Below are 21,134 nucleotides of genomic sequence, written 5' to 3' on the forward strand. Positions count from 1 at the left end.
ATTGCACAATTAAGGTATCTTTGTATTGGGGAAGTTTTCCCCTCCTTTTCATCATTTAGAGGGGGAAAAAGAATAAAAGAGATTTAAAATCCAAATGTAGACAGAACAGCTGTAGTTTTAACATGTATTAGCTGGATGAAGTCTGACAAACAAACAATACTAATAGAATAATAATAGTCTGGGGCAGCCAGCCAGGAACAGGCTGTTGTGAATAGATCTGGAAAGATTTTTTTTTTTTTTTAACGGATTATGGCAATATATCTTGTTTTTATCAAAGGTGACATATTTTACAAAGTTGTTGGTTATCACTAAATTTTGAAGATAATCTGTTACAGACAAGAGACAAGTAAGTTGGGTGGTGAGAATATGAGTGTAGGAGACTGCTAGATTTGGGATAAACATTAATGCTGTGACTGAAGCAGAGCAGGGATTTGAAGCTGAATTTTGGTATAATCCAAGCCAGTAGCCAAATGCTAAGCAACTGATTGTGACAGACAAAGATATATAACCCTCTTTCGCAATGCAGTTCCATTTATGAAAATGCTCAAAAGATTGTGTCTTTTATTCTGTTTGGAAATGAAAACAAATTTTGCAGCAGCTTTTGTAGATCTGCCACTTAATTTCAGTGCTCTGGTCAGCCTCTAGCAGTAAGCAGAACACCTGTGTTAGGTGTAAATGATTTGTGCATAATATAGATCTAAAAATATTTTCTGGAGAGTAGAAAAAACAATTAATGATTGCTGGATTTATTCCCTTAGTACCTTTTTTTTTTTCGTTTTTTGAGATCTGCTTCAAACTGTGATAGACACTTTCAAATGAATGGTCAGAAGAAATACGCAATGAAAAAGGAATAGCAGTTTATTTTCCATTAATAGTGAAAGAATCAAGTTGAATCTAATGCTGAATTTTGACTTTTGGGTGGGGTAATCTGTTTGAGATGGTTCTGCCTCATGTTCAGCTGACTACCTACTGAAACTACAAATCACAAAGTCTCTATCAACTTTACTGGTTGCGCTGTTAACCAATGATTGGAAGGACATTCACAATAACTCCATGATATACCTCTTTGGCACGTCTCAGAAGTAAGGTGAATGTATTAGATTTGTTAGGCGGTATTTATTAGAACTTACAATGGATCTCGTGACTTGGAGTTGATCTGTAACTTCTTTCTGCTCTGAACGCTAATAACTCTTCTATTTTCTGTTCACCTGAAGTGTTATTCTAGGGATTCCTTCAACTTATTTTTTTCTTCTAAGCTCTTAAACATATATTCTGGCTGGTGTGAACAGATGGGTGGAATTTTTAATCTTCCAGCCTAAAAGGCAGGTGAAGGAGTAATGCTAATGTCTAGATCATTTTCTTCTTTTTTTTTCAGCATATTTGCTACGATTTTCAGCTAGTGTTTATCCTCTCCATTACTTGAAGGCAAAAAAAAAAAAACCACTCAGCTGAAGTTCAAGTCAATCACTGTTCTTCAACAGAACCCAGACTTTATGGGAGTAGAAAATTTTAACACCAAAAGACCACACTTTATCGTGTAGTCTGACTCCTTGCATTGAGACATCTGCAATTCCTACCGAGTTGTGCTGGGAGTAGGTCAGGCTACCCAAGCGGGAAGCAAACAGGACTGAACGCTCCTTTCCCATAAGCCTGTAGGCACACATCTTTCAGCTGAAGTACTTCTCATATGGATTTTATCTAAACCAGTTTCTATCCTCAAAAATATTGATTCATGCAGTAGCCAGAATTACTTCCTGAAATGTCTCCAGAGCAGCATGCAGCTGAATATCAATTTTATTGTGATTGGATTAATTCACTGGAATGCCATCAGCGTGGAGGCGGGTGCCTTCCAACCTTGAGACCAGCTGGAAGTGCTTTTTCTGGAAACTCCCAGGTGCCAAAAGGCAGTCAGTGGAAGCAATTTCAGACACAGAATTAATGAAGGTAACGGCAGATGATATTGGGCATGAGTATTTGGCAAAACATCTGATTTTAAAAAGACCGGTAGCTCTAATGAGATGGGTAATGTGTTAGGGATGATGAAAGGGATGTTCGTCCATGAGATCCATTCTTGTCCAGTGTGTTTCATACAATGTGTATTTTTATGTTCCTATTTGGATGAGACATCCTGCCCATTTACCAGCTAGTGAACCATCGTAGATATTCTCCCAGACTTCTGTTTGGCTCTTGCAACTGTCGTAATGAAACCCCAAACAGAGTTCACAGAACATTTTTTAATGATCGTTAGTTTTATTTGTTTTAGCACTGAAGTTTGTCCAGTCCCATAAAATCTTCTGAAAGTAGGTACAATGGAGTATCTAGAGCTTCCATTCAAGTAAATATTTGACAGTATTTATGACAAGTAAAAATGTAGCGATTTGCCACTGCTGGAAAAGCATAATTTCTTCTTAATATTTTCTTCTTTAGTCCCCCTTCTTCTTTGAACTTATATTAGTGCATCACCTGTGCTGTTTGGGGATCAGAATTAGAGTGTAGCTAGTAGGTAAGATTGCCGCTTTGATTCCTAGCTCTGGTTCAGAACCAGCTCCTTTGCTCTGTATATAGGCACTCTTGTCACCAGCAGCTGTGCAGGCAAATTGTCATGAAACATTATCTTTGTTTCTTGATCTTTATTACTATGTGTTGCTTTCACCTGCTTTGAAGATCTATGCGGTGCCTCTGTCAGTGAAATTGCTGCACTTAGCTTCTTATGCTGAAATATTTTCCAAATAGATAGGTGTTTATTACCATCTTTGCAATGTTATTTCCACATACCTTTTCTCTAAGTCGTCCATCAAAGCTGATTAGAGGATACATATTGTGCATTGGGGTGGGAAGGCGCAGTCTAATATATCACTTCTGTACTTTACATGCTATCATATATTTCTTTAGGTTCTCTTTATATTCTTCTCTATATATTCTTGATATTCTTCTTGATGGTAGATCACTTCTTTCTTATTCCAAGTACTGTTATTGTATTAAAATTTATTTATAACTTGATTAGTGGTAAGTTCAGTGGTAGTTTGACTGCACATCTTTGCAAGTTGGCTTATATAGTACGGTTATTGTTAATCTTTAAATAGTGAATTAACGTTTAACCTAAATCTTTGTATTTTGTCTTTTAATATTTATTACAAAGCATCAATTGCTGTTCAATTTAAAATGCAATTTCATCGTTATGCTTCAATCTATTCTTTGTCTCTGGGTTAAGAGTATATTGTTTCACTTGTTTCATGACATCATCTAATGCTGTCTCAAGAGTTGCAGCAGGCAAATCTTTTAACTATTCATTATTCATTAGTTTCCATTCTGGTCCTTCTAGCTCCTGGGACCATCAAGTCATCACATGCCCACACTCGAGTATTATTATTGTTGGCACAGGCTTGTCACAGCGTTAGAGCTCCTGGCAAGGCACACAAAGGAATGGTGTGTGCTGCCATAAGTACGCATTGCTGCAAATTATCATCTTCCTGAGTTTTGTCTTTCTTATTTTCCTATGACAAGATTCTATATGTGCAATCCTGTATTTTCCCTGGAGCTTTCTGACATTCTGTCTTGTTTTCGGAAATAATTATTTGTGTTTTCCTTTTTCACAAAAAAAGTAGCATATGTGACATGCAGTCTTTAGGTACGATGATAATAAATGATATGACCAATTGACTGAATCAGCAGTTTATATCTTGTTTAGCAATGTTGTTTTATCAGCATAATTTAGCTTTCTAGAAAAGGTATAGGAAATACAAGTGATATCTGCCACATATAAAAAACTCTCATCAAGACTAGTTTTGCAGCAATAGAGGCAGATTTATATTTCTGGGGATCGTTAATAAAATACTTGTACCATCCACAGTGCAGAAGCCTAGGAAAATTGGGCTAATCTCTCTGGTGCTCAATAAGCTAATTTTCCCCATTTGCAAACATGAATCGCTTGTTTTAGCAGATGACATTTTATTTAAGGCAGATTACCCTGTTATCTAAGGTGTTTGGGTTTTTTTTAATTATTATTTCTCCACCCCCTTTAATGTATAGTATTCCATGCACATAGCATGTAGCATTGTTTCACAGTCGCCCCCTTTGGAGAGGCGAGTGGTGAGAGTGACAGCTCAATCTCCATTTGGGATTGACAAATCCAGATGCTCTGGCACCTCCTGCCAGGTGACAGGAGCCTCCTTTGAGCTGCTGGGGAGTTTGTGGTGGGAGATGCTTCCGATCCTCTAACCACTCTGCTCCACAGGCCACTCTTTGCTTTGTGAGGGGAGTGCGGTTTCTCGCCCTGATGGCTTTATGGACCTACAGTAACTTTGCTAAGAGTTTCTGCTATTGATTTACTTTGGCTAACGCAGCCCTCCTAAGTACATGTGACTCCTAAACAGACCTTTTGCCTTAGATTAGGGTGACTGTTTAACCCAGGGATAGTTCTGGGCTTGTATTTTAACCAGACTTCTGTACATTATTACAGTGACAAAATTTAAACATAAATGCTTCCTAGAGATAAAAAACAACCAAACACCAGCAGACTGCTTGCTGTTTCTGGTGGCTTCCCTTCTTTCTGGAGTTCTTGCAACTGCAGGGCTGTTGCTCATCAACATAGGCTGCAGCTCCACAGCAGGTTGTTGCACCTCCCACAGCCAGGAATGAAATGGCCCACCTTTTGTAGGAAGGGCCTAAACCTTAATTAATTACGTAATTACAAATTCATACCAGCTGGATGCATATCCATAATTCCCCCTTTTTGTTTGTCAGGTTTTTTTTAAGGCTTTAAGGTGAGCAGAGACCCAGTTCAAAGATTCTTCAAAGATTTTAACATTCTGAACATTCTGACTCCATAGATTCTCGCTTCCCTCTTTCTGTCAGGGTAGCGGCTTTATTAAAGGAATTCTTGCTCTGGCTCGGGAGTCGAGGTCTACAATCACGTTGGGGTCTCTTTATTCTTCAATCACGTTCTTCAATCACGTCGGGGTCACCAGATGTTGCTCACCAACATAGGCTACAGCTCCATGGCATGTTGTTGCATCTCCCACAGCCAGGAGGAAATGGCCCGCCTGTTGTAGGAAGGGCCTAAACCTAAATTAATTACATAATTACAAATTAGTACCAGCTGGATGCATATCCGTACAGGGCAGCTTCAGCCTTCCAGCCTCTGGACTTCTATATGGAATATATATACTCTTTATATAGTGTTGTTTCCTTGTCTAATTTTGTTTCAGCTCTCTAATATCCATCCTCTCTTACATAACTCCTAGTCTTTCCCATTGATTTCATTAGGTTGCATTCCGTTTTCTTAAATGAATTCTTTTTTTTAAAGGAATGCACTGTTACTTCCCTAAAATGGGAACATGCTTGCTTTAACTTGAAAGCACTTTAGGCTGATGTTCTTGGTTTAATCTACCACACCTCATTTCAGCTTTGTACAGGGTTGTAGAGCTAGCTTCTACTCCCCTTTTGCAGAATTGTTCCTTTCTACATGTTGTTTAAACTTTTTTTTTTTTTTACACCTCACTCTATCTAGTGTTGATCATAAGCCTTCCGTGAAACTGTATGGGTTTTCAATAAAAATAATATTTTCTTGTTTCAAAAAGTATCATCTTTCTGGAGGAAATTTAATTTATTAAAAGAAATGCCTGACCCCAACACCTCCTTAATAGAATTCTTCTGTATATTTTGCAGATTTTCAGCATACTCCACCAGTTCAAACTCCTTAACCTGGCCATCTGTCATATTTTAGGCTGAAGCACTTCTCATAATAGTTGTATAACATTATCTCCTCTCCTGTCCTCTCCATTATCAAGTTCTACTTTCAGTGTGAAGCCAAAGAAATTTCCTTGACTTCTGTCAAATAAGGTTCGGTTGGATTTTATTTTTTTTTTTTTTTAAATCTGAAAGTAAAATTTGTCTCACTGGGTTTTTCAATTTTGGATAATTTCCAAGCTTTTTTTTTTTTTTTTTAAAGTATAAAAACGTCCTGCGTTTTATAGCCTCAGAACTCTTTACTGTAAGACACTCTTTTACACATATAGTGCTATTAGGTCCCTTCTGCATCATCTTTAATGTTTTGTTGGTTTTCTGTTTCACACTGCTTCCTGAATTATTTTGCTTTGGAGCCACTCCAGAACTGTTATTCGTTGCTTCCTTTCAATTCACAGGCTAAGATAAAGCCATTAGCTGTGTTTCTGCTCTGCTTCTCCATTGCTAGTAATGAAGCACAACTGCTCAGCTCACTCTTGAGCCAGCCCTGTATTTATCTTTCAAACAAAAGAATCTGCACGACTACAGTGCTGAGTCTAGTGAGTTACAATTACACCAGTGTAGTTAAATCTCACTAACTGGATATGATTTCCAAGTACTCATCTCTGGGCTCTAACGAAGTTGGTGGAAGCTTTGGCACTGACTTAATGGAGTTGAGACTCTGAAATACTGGCTTACGGCCACCCTATATGAACCTCTCTAGTTAGCTGTGCTTTTGCTCCCACGTGGTCTGTGTGGTATATTGCAGTAATTAAACATTGCATAACTAAATCAACTTCAAGTGACATATTTGTTAAGTCCTTTCACACTGATTCCTTTCATGTTGGCTGTATGTGTTACCATTATTGGTTTTCTTTAACGAGCAGACAAAATGCATTCTGATGAAACTCTGCTAACTATAATCCATTTATATAGTGCTCAAACAGTAGTAGGAATAATTTAAAAAGTCAGAAACAGTGTATTTTAGCTGTTAACTAAAGCTAAAATTCATTTCAGAATTTGTGCAGAATTAATTGTGATATTAAGGCAGCAGAAGTTTTACTAAATTACTGCTTTTATGAAGAAATAAACATTTGGTTTTCAATACCTTGGTCCATGTGGTTCTCATTTTGTATTATAGTTAATATTCATACTGGAATGGTAAATGTTATCTTCTTTTCGATTTAAAAGTTTTAAACTCTGTTTCATCTCTGAAATCTCCATCTGAGTCATAGTTTATATATGTTTGCCTACATACATGCCTTTTAAGTTCAGAAGCAGTTGCTTGCAAATCGTATCAAATTGTAAGCAAATATTCTAAAGAAAGATTTCTCAGGAATGGCCTGAGAAGTAGCTTCAGTTTTCCTGACAGTATTCAGACTGATGTATATATACTATATGCATGAATGATTTTTTTTTCTATATATCTAAATATACATATGCTCAGTCTGTTTGCATATGCACACAAGCAAACACTACACACACAATTATGATATATCACCTGGTATGTTTCCAGTGTGCCCACCATTTTATAGCAATTTGAAAAAAAAATTTCTTGCAACTTTCATCCCTTGTTGAAGTTTGCCTTTTAGCCATCACCTTTAGCAGTTATGTAAAATAATTTTCTTGAAAGAATGACAGCATACAGCCCACAGACGTTTATTGCTGAGTTATAATCTTATTTATAAGTCTTTTATCTTTCACTTATCCTCTACACAGAGGCAGCCACGTAACACCCATAACAAAGTTTTTTTAGCAATGCATGAATATGTATGGTCTAAAAATACAGTAATATGAAAAATATCTTTATGGTTTGCAAAATTTATAGGAGCAGGAGGATTGCTATTCATACAGATTTTTGGCTAAATAACTAACAGTAATTTAAATAAATTCCTGTAACAAAAAGCAGAATTGGATCACTATGGCTTTCAGTCCTGTAGAATGAATTGCAGAAACTAAGAAAAGTTTGCCTTTCAATAGATTCAATTTTCAAATTAGCTATGAATAAACAACTTTTAGCCCTAAAATACAGAGGACTTATGTTCACTTGACAAGGGCTTAACTTTCTCAATGCGTATGTGGGTGGACTGTGTTGTGATCTTATTTGTTTTATCATGTAGGTTAAAGTTTTTGTTATGAATATTTTACTGATATTTCTATATATTCTATATAGCCATGCTATATCACATACTTTTGCAGTAAGCCTGCATTGTGTCAAGTTGTTTATTAACATGATCTTTTCATTACCACTTTTTAAAACGTAGTGAGTTTTTTTCTTTGTCCTTTTCCTTTCTTGTCCCTCTCAAAGCAGAATATTGAGTGCTGGTGATTGCTGGGTTAAGTTCATTGCACGTCCTCAAACTCTCATAGAGACAGTTTTGTGAAAACTTAAATATTTTCAATGACTTAACTTTTGTGAGAAAGAAAGAGGAAAAAAAAAAAAAAGGACTGACATAACTATTGCAGGGTATTTGACTCTCTCTCATGAGTGTCTTATTAAAATGGCAAAGCAATGCAGGATGAGACCAACTACGGTACATGTGATACTTAAAAGGCCTCTGAACATATCCTATGTTCCAAGAATTGATTGAGCATGAAATTTTCCTATTTTATATTTTAATAAAAACTTTTTTTTTTCAAAAAGAGAATGAAGAAGAATCTGCTTTTGTAATTCAGGTGTCCTTAGTATTACACATAAACCTGGATTAATCTCATCTCACTTGACATGGCTGAGAAATCGAAGTTATGAGTCTTCTTCATCTTTCTTTAATCAATGAAGAGAGGTAAGGTTTTGCTTCACTGTTTCCCAAGGAAATTTGGGCAATTAGGATACCAATTTAAGCACTTTGTTTAAGTCACTAAAATGTCAAAGGATGGATCTGAATTGCCTTGCTTATATCACAGATCTTGGCCCTAAAGCCTGCTCACAGCTTTAGAGGTGATCCTCATTACTACGACTTTTTCTACTTCTGATCAGAAAAATTTACTATTCAATCTGTGAACTTGAGTTAGGTGAACCTCGCTGATGTTGCTTTTCACTACTGTTACTTCAGCGTTGCTCTTTACTTCTTTTTCTTAAGGATCAATCAAATTACATTCGATCCAAAACCATAATAACTTGAAAAGCAAGTTCTTTGCAGTCACTAGACTGGAAGCAGTCAGGCTGCTGAGAGGCATTCCTCTTCATACTGGGTTTCTAAAGTCAAATATTATCTCTTTTTTACTCAGACATACAGGTCCTTATTTCTACTTTCATTATGCAGTGGATGCATGATGTTCAGCGTTACAAGGCTAGACAGAAAAGCTGGCAAGATCTACCTGGCAGACCTTCATTCTGTTTCCCTTGAAATCAGCTCTTCACAAACTCATTGCTGATTACTAAATGTTATAAAGTTCTAGATGAGCCAACCAATATAGTTTTTGAAAATCAAGACAACCATATCACAGTACCTCATACTGTAATTTTTTTCATAAAATCTAATAAAAGAGCAATTGCTGTATTAAAAAGGTTTTACCTTGACATCACATGGCAGTAGAAGGTCTTAGAAAATACTCTCTAGCTGCTGACTGGTGAAGAGATAGAATCTTTTCTTTTCAAATGGTATAGTGTGAACTGTACAGTTATGCACACTTTAAGTTGTTTGGATTTCAGGGTTTTTAATTAGGAAAATAAACTATATTCAGGCAGTTATAACAATTCAATATGTTCGTTGTGAGTCTAAAGTCAGAGAATGAGTCCTGTCTTTGCCAGGCTAACTCTAGATTTTTATAAACATGAAGAAAAGGTTAGAATTGTTATTTGTTTAAACTTGTCTATTCTGAGTTTCAAAAAAGGATATCTAGCCCAAATATACTGAATGCTTGACTGAAGAAAGTATAAGTATAAACTTAATGCTATGGTTGAATGTACTTATATAGGCTTGAATTCACCTACGTTTCTGACTCTTTATTGTGTTTGAAAGACTTAACGTAACTGTATTATGGAGCTTATTTTTTGACAGTCAAACCAATTTGCATTAAATCAGTACTTTAAAAAAACCCCTTCAACTGCTATTCATGGCTGAAAAATAAAAAAAAGCTTGAGAAACACATTTGTAGCAACCTAAAGAATACTGGAGAGAGTGACCACAAGTATCTTTGGAATAGGAGCATTTTCAAGAGCAAACATGCAAGCATTCCCTTCATAACACTGCCTGAAAATTCATAAAAATATGGTGTCTTTAACTTGGGTAGACAAATTTAGTGAAGTCAACTGTTTGGTGGTTGTTTTTTGTTTTGTGGGTGTGTCTGTGGAAAGGTTTGTTCTTTTCTTTCACTGTAAGCATTCTCAAACCATGTACAAATTCTGGTGTTTTCAGACATGTAAAATTAGCCACTGAGTCTCCTTTTATAACAGAGATCACAGGGGGCTGCTTCACTGGAGGAAACTGGGAGCCAGGCAAACTTCTGAGCTGCAGACATGGCTGCCATAATTATTCTCTCTTTTTCTGCTACCTCGAGCTAGTTTATTACCTGAAGAGAGGAAGAAGTGCTACTAAAGGTTCACTCTCTAATTTAAAGATATATAAGAGTTTGAGAATATGCCCTTGGAGCTATTCTCGACTTTTATGAGGAGAACATAGAATGAAGTTGATGGGAATTCATCATAGAGACTTACTTCCTTATGGTTTCTTGCTCTGCACAATGTGTAAGAAGCATGATCTCAAACAGAGGATTTTACACCACTGACTTTGAAGACTCCCTAGTTTAATTTTGTAGAAGGTGGTTTATAGAGCTAAAATATTTCAAAAATTCCTTTAAAAGTAAATGGTGCTGGTAGGACTTCCAAGCTGTACAATAATGAAAATTCTCTATATGACCGCAATGCATGGATTGTGTCTTGTTGCACTGAGAAGAGCAAAGTTTCTCTTCTGCTGCTAGGTGACTTGTGGTGACTTTCTTTTTTTTGTTGTTGTTGTTTGATTTTTTTCAGCTTTCATTTGCAGCAACAACCCCAGAGTTGGCTGATAAGAAAAAATATCCGTATTTCTTCCGGACAGTGCCATCTGATAATGCAGTGAATCCAGCAATTTTGAAGTTACTGAAGTATTATCAGTGGAAGAGAGTAGGAACTTTAACCCAAGATGTACAAAGGTTCTCTGAGGTAAGATTTGCTTAATTTCCAATGCACAAAGAGAGCTGCTAATATCAGGCTTACAAGGAGCTAGTTCCTTCATTAATGGCAATTAGGTAAAAAGAAACAGACCCACTGTTTCAATCTTGTTTGCCTTTGTCTTACTAGGTCACATTTGCTGTACTGAATAAACTTAATTCCCTTCTGGGGTTTATTTGACTGTCTATACTAAAACTAGCCGTGCTTTCTCTTGTCTGCTTTTTACACCAAGATCATTGCACACAAGTGCAAAAAAAAAATCGCTTGTTTTTTTATAGCACAAGTTCCTTTATACTTTGCCAAAGTCAAAGTGTGATATTGAAGGAAGCTTGTATCCTGACATTGGCTCACTTAAACGAGAGAACAAATATAATTTTGTCATGTTCTTTTTGTGCTCTGATTTATTATAAGCGTTAGTCTGAACAGTCTAAACATTGAGGGACAAAATCTGGTGAGTCTATGGCTGAAAACATTAGAGGAGCTTACTGAGACAGAAATGACTGAAGCCCCCAGAACTAATAAGATCACGTACTATGCACTCTCCAAATCTTCAGAGTTTCACCCTGACCAACATTTTTGTCATAGAAATTACAGTAAAGTACAGCCAAGTGCCTTAAGCATGGTTTTATCAATAAAGAGTTAAAACATCCTGTAAGTAATTAATTAGAACAAAACAAGAGAAAACGTTGTCCCACTATTTGACAGAGAGGCAAACCTAATAGGGGCATGCTAGTTTTGTAGTTGGGTTTTTTTTTTTTTCTTCCCCAGCATTCATTAAGAAGGCGGCTGACTGTGTTCTGAAGACTAACATAATTAAAACTAGTGAAGAGGGGTAAGAACAGGTTAGAATCTGCTTAGATGAGTCAGATACTTTCAAATTGTCTGGCAAAATTAATTCACTATGGGATATTTAAGAAATCTTAGAGTCTTCCCTTATGAGCTTTGAGAACTGAAGGACAAAAAGTAAGTGAACTGTAGAGAGAGGGAAGAAACCTTTGTGTCTATCTTTCTAAAAACCACATAAAGACCCAGGGAATTATAGACCAGTTAGGCTAAATTTAATTCCTGGAAAGGCAATTGAGCAGACAATCTGTTCAGAATCACTCTGAAGATAAAAAATGCTAAACAATGGCCAAAATGGATTTGTCAAGAACAAATCATGTAAAGCAATCTAATTTCCCTCTATGACAAGATAACAGGCCTTGAGGAGATGAGGTAGGTGATAAGTGCGATGCTTTATGACTTCTAAAAACGTTAAAGGTGTTCCTAAAGAAAAGTAGGGAAACTTGTTGTTGAGGAAGATACTGTAAGAGCAGTCTCTAACCAATATTCATGCCACCAAGGTTAATTGACATCAGATCAGTTGAATATTTGTTTTTAAAACAAACGCTGAACCAAAAAGTCACCAAAAAGTATGACATGCTTTATCTTTCTCTGACTTGGAATTAAAATTTCAAAGAGTAGTTATCAGTGGTTCACTGTCAAACAAGAAGGATGGGATTCCGTCAAGTGATTTTCTCTAGAAAGAGATAAGATTTTCTCTAGATAGTGGCATAGAGAAAATGTTTATTAAATCTGCAGTTCATACCTATTTGGGAAAAGCTGCAAGCACTTTACAGAGAACAAGATTAGGGTTCAGAATGATCTTGACAAGTAGAGGAAGGTTTTAATATAAATAATATGTAAGTGAAAAAGTGCAAAATGGCTACCTAGGCAGCACATCTCTAGAGAAAGATACAGAAAGTGCTACAATGTACCACTAACTGGGTAATGGTCAAGAAGGTCAAACTGCTCGACCTACTGTAAAAAGTAGAAAGGAAGCAAACAGCTCTCATTTCACCACCGCCAATATAATGCAATATTGATACTTAAGACACACAGAGTAAGCTTCAACACAGTGCTCACTAGATGTAAGTTGGAGCATCAGACCCAGTACCATCTTCAAGAAGGAAGTAGATCAGGGACATCTATAAAAAAGTTCAGTAATCTAGAAGCATGTTTTATGAGAAAGATTAAAAGTGGTAAACAGTGGAATAGATCGAGTAGGTTGTTGAACTTTCATCACGGAGGGTTTGTTAAGACAACACTAAGCAAACACAAAAGAGGGATTCTTGGTCTTCCTTTGGGACAGAGGGATGGATTTCGTGTCTCTCAGGGTCACTTAAGAAATGTTAGAACTGCGGGTTTCAAGGGTTTTCTAGAGTGTTGCACTTGAGTTCAAAGTCTTTTCATTCCTCTTGGAAGGTAAGCAATAACCTTCTGTGTCAGACTGTGAACTCAATTTAGTGTGATTCATTAAAGCCTTCAGGTAATGAAAGATTCAGTTAAAACTTCCTTGAATTTAGGCGATTTTCACAGAGCATGCTGAGTCCTGAGTCTCTGAAATTATTATAGCTCCATCTTTCCTTTTTCAGCTCTGTTCAGTTTCTCCCTTCTCTGTGCAGACAGTGAAAGCACACGAAAAACAGGAGGAAATAACTAATAGCGTGTCCACGAGCAGTGAGAGATGGGAGTCACCAGCAGCAGAGAGGGAGAACGTGATGGCCGGGTAGAGCACAGTCCCACTGCAAGGGAGGAGGGCAAGCCCAGAGGTCAAGGCCAGGCTCAGCCAAGGGTGCAGACAAGTAAGTCTGTGACAATGAGGGAGGTCCAAGGCCAAGCTGGGAAGTCAATCCACAGGTCAGGGTCAGCTCTAGTGATTGCTGGGCAGGTCCAATGGCAGAGACTGAAGACTCAGGACTAAAGGTGTGGATGGAGGTCCCAGAGGAGGGACCATTAAGGTCTGTTAGTGATCTCCAGGTGCTACATATAAGTCTATACATCCACTGAAACCATATTTTTCCATCTAAAGGAACACCAGGGAAAAACTACCTTTCTAATGTTTTTTGAAAATGATGAAATTGTGGAATGACATCTAAAACTTACCCCTTTGTTGTAAAAGGCCACTGAGTTTAAGATGTGATTCTTCTTTTCTATGGTGAAAATACATTACAAGCCACTAGAGCAGAAGTAACTGAATGTCATCTCTGTTTACTCTCATATAAAATAAAATAAGTAGAAAGAAATTAATAGGGTCTTTAGAGAAGCTCGTGTAGAAACTCAGGTAGTTTTGCTCTTAGCAGCAAGAGACAGCAATGCTCTCTCATTTTTACATCTCCCAGAAAGACTGTATTAGTTTGACAAATCTCTCTTTTTTTAAAAAAATAATCTAGAACAATTTGCATATCTATCTTAATTTCTTCCAGTTTTCCTTCCACCTAAACATGTGTGGGGATAAATATTGTCTCCTTGTTCATGGTATACAGAGAAGAGTTCATACCTGTATAGTTTAGTCAACAGGAACTCTAATTGCGCCTCTCCAGCTGCCATTTAACTTCTGGTTTTTTGGAGGCTGATTTCTTTTTTCTTTAGCTAAATCACTGTCTCCTGTCTCTTTGTAATTTGTACTATGATCTTATATCCTGGTGATTAAAGCTCACCTAACTTGTCCACAAGATAGCTGCCCCTGAAAGTCATAAAGGTGTTTTTTGGTTTACCTTGCCTTGTAATGAGGCATTTGTCTCAATTGCTTAAATTATTAGTCTTACTCCAGTTTATCTCTGGAGGTCAAAATTACAGAGGATCTCTTGCTTCTGTTTCATCTGTTTCACTTGGAAACTCTTCCTTGCAGAGACTTTGCATTATCACCCATTTCCTTTTACTTTGTGGAAAAACTTCTCTTTCTTATAAACAAACATTACTTTCTCCTCATTCTCCAGGTCGCGTAGAGAGATAAAAGGTAGGTAGAGGGAATGAAGTTTATGCCAGCATGCTTTCAGTTGTTGAAGCACATGGGCAATATCTGTATATCTGATACTGCTAGTGTGGCTGGAGGCTCCCTTTCTCAGCATTGCTTGGATCCCCAAAATTACAACTTTTCAAATGACTCAAGTTCTGTGGTTGCCAATAGCACAGCTCACTATTAATGTCATTTGTAAGTTATTCAGGTCTGTTTGTATAACCAGAAATGTCTATTCTATTGGATTAATGTTTAAATTGTGTAAGTTGTTTTGGTATAGGGGTAATATAAAAACTTCATTAATTGTGTTAGGTAGGACAAATTCATAGCCGTTGTGCTTCTATGTCCTGGATTTTGTGGATTGCTGCCTTGTTCTCATCCTCTGGGAGAAGTTTCAAAAGTTAATAATTCTGTGGCAAAGACTTATAAATAAGGTTACAAAATATTTTCAGGATTTTCAGCTTTAAATGTTTGCTATGGTGTATAATCATGGGATAATTTAGACTGGAAGAGATCTCAGGAGGTTATCTGGTCCAACCTGCTACTCAAAGCAAGGCTAGCATTAATGTTTATCATCCCTGAAGAATTATAGCTGTTGCACATACAGTTCTCAGAGAAGTCCTGACCATGTCCTGTTTCCAATTCCCAGGTGAGCTTTCAGCTGACTGGAGATTATGCAGCAAGTGATGCCTCCAATTTTGCTGCTGCTTAGCACTACCAGTTTGGGATTGTATTTTGAATTAGGTGAACCAAGTGATATTCCTGTGGTCTGTTTGCTGTGTTCGGTGTGAAGAGTCATAAGAATCGAGTCATACTTAGCTAGCAATAACTTAAAACTATTGGGGGCCACCAGTATTGTAGGTGATGTACAGGCTTCAGAATATGACAGTGAAACAGAAAAATGTTTAATCGTGTACTGGTTTTCAGGTAATGCTATATTTGCTAATCAATAGTTTCAGTTTATCTTCCTTCATTGTTTTATTGTTCTTTCCTTCATGTTGGTCATTTTATTTATACACATTATTTGGTTCATAGCATGTTTCAAACTGAAATTTGGCACTTGATTGCACTAAGAGGGATTCTGGTTTCCTTATTTTGTGATAGGACTCCAGGCTGTCTTCAGTTGTTTCTTTTTACTCCCCTGTCATGCTAAAATTCAGTGAAACTGCATTTTAGCTTCACATTTGGTAGCATATTCATGATATATCTAGATTTTTTTAAAATATATATTTCCCTCCCACTGAGTAGTATCTTGTCTGGGATTGTTTTTAAAACAAGTTAAATTATCATCATCTCAAGTGACTCTTTGTTTTTTCTCTACTTCTTAATAGTCATCTCTTTATTTGATTTCTCTGCTTCTTCCTGGAAATATTGAGAACTCCTAATGTAATTTTATCAGTGTAGGTGGCATTTCAAAAAGACAGAAGAAATGAGAAGTGTGCAGTAAGCTAATGAAATAGATTAGCAATATGAAAAATAAAAGAAAATATTTTCTCTAGTGACTCTATCACACTTAATCGAGTTTAATAACCTAAAAATACCTTGGTGACAAAAACTAAAGAGAAACATCCCCTGTAAGTGGACAAAATTGTACATATTTGGCTGACATGATTAACACTCTCAGGATTTCTTAAGGTTGTGCTTCATTTTGTACAGTGACATCTACTTCAAAAGTCAGCGGGTCATCAGGGTCCATTTTACCTAAATTGAAAGCATTTAGCATCCATAAATGCCAACTCTTATCCAAGGAAGTGTAATACTGGGAAAAAGAAAATCATTCCAAAGAAAAGCAGCTAGCAAACAAGCCTTCTTAATGTAGTATATGTCTATTTCTCTACAAAAAGCAAGGTAGAAGTCTTATTAATCTAGAAGTTTATTTATTGTAGCCTTGCTCTCTCACTGTGGAGTCTGTAAAGTAGGATCTGAGCTAGCGGTCAGTTCTGGTACAAATTCATTGGATAAGCAGATGCAAAGAGAAGAGTTACTGAGGGGCTGAGAGGGATTAGGCAGGGAAAAGAAACGAGATATCTGGTGACCTTTCAAATTGCAGTCAGACAACAAGCTTGAGAAACAGGTTTTTGGTGGCTGTGGGTAGTTGTGCAGACTTCAAAGTGCGATTGCACTCTTCGACTTCTCAGGCTTGGCTTCTGAGGAAAGGCAGAAGAGCAGAGATTTCCACTGTCCATCACAGTTGCCAAGAGGTTTTAGGGCAGCAAGAAAAATGTTATTTTTTCTCCAAGAATGAGCTTGGAAGCATCAGATTTACCAGATAACAGCAATGTTTAAGCTGGAAGCTCTGAATAGTGATTTCATCCTAGAAGGACCCCTGTACCTTCGACTTTGAGAGCAGAAAAGTAGAAAAAAGAGGCAGAAGATAAGAGATGTGAGACACAGAAGGCAGTCAAATAAAAATATGGGAAAAGTCGTGGAGAGAAGAGAATGAGAGCAGGAAAACTGAGACATTATAAATGTCATTGTTTAACCGTAGAACTTTTTCAAACTATCTTTTCCTAATGTTTCTTATTTTTTCAACGTGTTCTGTCTTCCTAATGTGTTCTATCCATCTTTTTGTTTGTTTTCTATGTTGTTTCATTCCTTCCTGAAAGCCTTTCAGATTCCTTTTACTGGTTCATATTTTTGTCCCTGAAGAAAAAAAGATCATCTCTGTTTGCTATGTCCGTTTTTTCCTGGTTCCAACCAGGAATTTGTCCCATCTTCGTGTGCTCACCTACATTTGGGAAAGGAATAATCTCCTCACATAGATTGACATAGTTAGGACAAATAAACAGATAGCTTCTGCCCAGTATTCAATAATATTTGTGAAGCTGACTGGAAATAAAATAAATTTTTAGGTTGTCTTTGGAATATTAATATGAAGTTTTTGAGGCAAAAGTTGTCATTTTTTTCATTATTACTTGACAGTTATTGACATAGTCTATACTTCCTCTGCTTGGAGGATGCTTGAGATGCCTTGATATGGCCTTAAATATTTTTTAAGCATTTGTTAAAATATATATCGTTTCAAAGAGATTTTTTTTTTATTTCTCTTTCACTGCTTTAAAAGAAAAACAAATTAAATTTTCACCAAACTTAGATGCATACCTTGAAAACTATGCTAGCAAAAGAAAGTCTATATTTAATCCAACTTTATACATTATGCAGAAATTAGTTTTTGGGTTTTTACTTGCTTTTTTCCTTTAAATGTATTTTGTGTTCCTGATCTCAAAAAGCCGCAATCTTCTTTTCCCAAAAATAATTCCAGTAAGTTCGATAGACAGAAACACAGAGATTCTGTCCTCCTTGTGGTTTCTAACTTGTCCTGCAAAGCAGAGGTACAAGCACAGATGTGCCCGAGATCTTCCTTCATATCTCCTTGTTCCGGGTTCTTGCCTGATTTCTGTGGCAAAATCTTAGGAACATGTTACTTCAAGATCTCTTGAGCTTGCGATGAAGAATGAATTCCCCTTGTAATTATGCTTTCCTATTATTCAACTTGATACATTAAGATCTTCACAGAAAGGTGGTCTCTGAAAGTGACTTCTGCTAATATCACTGGATACTATTGAGATAAATGGGAAACTGTATCTTCACTGGTGTTTATATGTGGTTTAATAGGGAAGAATCACTGCAGTAATTTAAAATGGAAGACACAGACATTTATTTCAGTAAGAAATTTCAGAATCTGAAAGGAAGATATTTAGACATATAAAATATAGGTGGTCACTTGCTGAAATTTTCTGAAGGGAGTACATCAGTGTCTTTTTGGCCTTTTATGCAAGCATCGTCCATACTAGGAAACTTTTTTCCTTATGGCAGTAGTATTTTATCCAAGAATTTTCAGGTTTTCTACTGTTTCCTAATACTTTTCTTAAATATTTATAGCTTCCAAAAACAAAAAAAAAAAAAAAAAGAAAAGAGGTTAGAACATCACCTGGCAGATTCACACTCCACTATCACCCTAAGAGGCCCCAGGGTTCCCATGGACTGAAAAAGTCCTTGTCAAACTTCAGGTGTCTTGAACAAAACCAAATCAAACTTAAGAATTTTTTAGAGAACTGCTCACCGTTCCTTCATATTTAAACCTTATATTGCGTGTGTGTGATAGGTAGGTATTAGCACCACAAGATAAAGGAGTGCAATGATCACTACCTTCTATACTTCTAATACTTTGTGGCTGAGAAACTCCATAGATTTAAGTTTTCTAGTGGATCTGATATAAAAATCGTCATGTTATCTGAAACCAAGACTAATCCAGACTCAAAGAAAAAAAATCTCATTTAGATTATATTGAAAAAATGTTCCAAGACAATGCTTGTTGTGACAGATGTTAGCATTGCACATTGAAATTTTATTGCTTATACTACAGCATCGTCCTAGTTCTGTTTTGGATTTTGCTATGCTTTGATGCTTGTTTTTTAGAAAATGATAATACAAGGATGAAATATGATTCTAAACAGTGATTTAACTTGCAAGCATTCCCCCCACACAATAGTTTTGATTTAGTATCTAATTATCTTCCATTCATCAGGCAATTGCAGGGTATTTTCAAATTAAAATCGATGGTGCAGTGATAAAATTTAAAAGTGGGCACAGTTGAGCACATGATGTAGATGAGTAGTAGGAAAATGTGATATTGCCCAAATAAGAAGAGAATAAGCTCACTTCAGCGAAATAACTATTTTGAAACAATTTCTCAAAGTTTAGGGTCTTGATTGATAAGAGGTTAAAATAAATCCTGGAAAAGTCATGGAAGGACTTTTGGAATGATGAACCTTCCCAGAAAAGTGTGCAAGAATCCATTCCATGTGAAAAGTAATCTGCAAGCACTGGAGTCAAGAAGATAAAGCAGCTGTTAAACTGCTTGAAGTTACACCATGTGCAGGACTGGGGCTATTACTTAAGTTCCATTTAAAAAATATGTCCATCTCCTACCACTTTCATTATGACTGATTAAAGCTAGAATTAGCTCAGGATATGAGAGTAATTTTTAAGTGTTCTTGTGTGTTTCGTTCAGTGCCATAGTGTGTTCATGGATACATTTATTTGCTGGGATTTTTTTGTTTTCAATTAATCTTTTCCTAAGAACTGTGATTATTTCTGTGTTTTTCTGGTTGTGTCCTGCCCAAATTTATACCATCTTTTCTCTGTCTTTATTCTTGCTTTTAGACGGTTCTGTGATGATTCAGGATTGAGTTTCAGCAGATTGCAGAACCTCTTGTGCCCTGTGAGGAGAGTGGAGCATTTGCAGGGCGAGCACTACCTTTTCCCTAAGAAAAGGATTTGAAAGACATCACAGTCATCCTTCTTGGACTTCAAATCTAGAAATGTAGGAGAACATACGTAGGGTCACATAGTCACAATTCTGCCCTCTTTTTGTGTTACTAATTTACTCTACAGAAAAAGAAGAAAGGATCCAAGATGAGGATTAACACTACTCTTCTAGGATTTTTTTTCACCTGTTCGCAGTTATCCCCAAAACATGTATCTGTCCTGTTGTTAATACAGTGCCATTCATATGGCACTCTGATTATCTGTGCTGCATTGTTGCACTGGAGATCTTGAAGTGAGCTGGTGACTTGGACCACTCTGTGACACATGGCTCAGGCAAGCAGTCTTTCAGAGAAATGAGAACGTAAGCTCTTAACATCTGGCCAGTCTTTGTCCATTTGTCTGGAGCAGGCAGATTGATCTGCATGTAGTTTGGCTTCCAGTGCAGTTTCATGTCATATTTGCTCCCCTTTAACTGCAGGCTGCAGTCCTCTTCACCACCCCCAAGTTTCTGCCTTCTCTGTTGTGCTTGATCTTAGCATTCATTCCACTATATCATGAATTAGCTCATCTGTCCAAATCTAATCTTAAATTAATCTTAAATTATAACTTTCTCTGCAGTTCTCATGTCCTTTGGAAAAGTGGGAACTCAATTTTCATGGAGACTTACCGGACATCATTCAAACTGCAGAATGAAGATTTTGTATGGAAGGAGTGTGAAAGCCAGTGTGAAAACTTTTTTATTTTTTTGTTTTGAGAAGTTTGTTCGCCTCAAAGAGAGACTGGGGTGGGTAGCAGATGTAGGCATTTCCTCTTGCTAGGAAAGAGTGTTTCCATGGTGGGTTTCTTTTGATCTTTGCAAAAATGATGGCAATACAATGGAACTGAAACAGGGAGAAGTTGTCAAAGTTGCAGTGGAACTTCTAGAGGTTTTGAGTACTACTGAAGTACTAGATTTACCATGGTTCTTCCGGGTCCTGGTAAATTTTTAGAGGCCGTGAGATTATGGGAAGGTCATGGGATTATGATATAGGAAATGAGGAGAAAACAGAGATAGAACCTTAGCCTAGGTTTGTCCCTCTTTATAGGAAATGGTCTGTATACATTCAGCTACAGAGTAGGGGATCATTTGTAGATGAGAAGCATACTACATCATTAAACAGATTATCTTTTATCTGAGTGCAAAAGTGTCTTTGAGAGATGTGACCCGGT

The 21,134-nt window shown here is 36.7% G+C and overlaps 1 protein-coding gene across 2 annotated transcripts in view; it reads left to right on the plus strand.

The window, feature by feature from the left end:
• GABBR2 (gamma-aminobutyric acid type B receptor subunit 2) overlaps window positions 1–21,134 on the plus strand; it is a 505,163-nt gene that overhangs the window by 190,097 nt on the left and 293,932 nt on the right. For both annotated transcript variants that reach the window (XM_086609138.1, XM_086609140.1), the window contains exon 4: window positions 10,697–10,867. In XM_086609138.1, coding sequence (XP_086465264.1) covers window positions 10,697–10,867 — 171 coding nt within the window. The remainder of the gene's footprint in view (window positions 1–10,696; window positions 10,868–21,134) is intronic.

The sequence above is a fragment of the Tauraco erythrolophus genome, chromosome 3 (genome assembly GCF_009769465.1).
Source record: "Tauraco erythrolophus isolate bTauEry1 chromosome 3, bTauEry1.pri, whole genome shotgun sequence".
NCBI classification, from domain to species: domain Eukaryota; kingdom Metazoa; phylum Chordata; class Aves; order Musophagiformes; family Musophagidae; genus Tauraco; species Tauraco erythrolophus.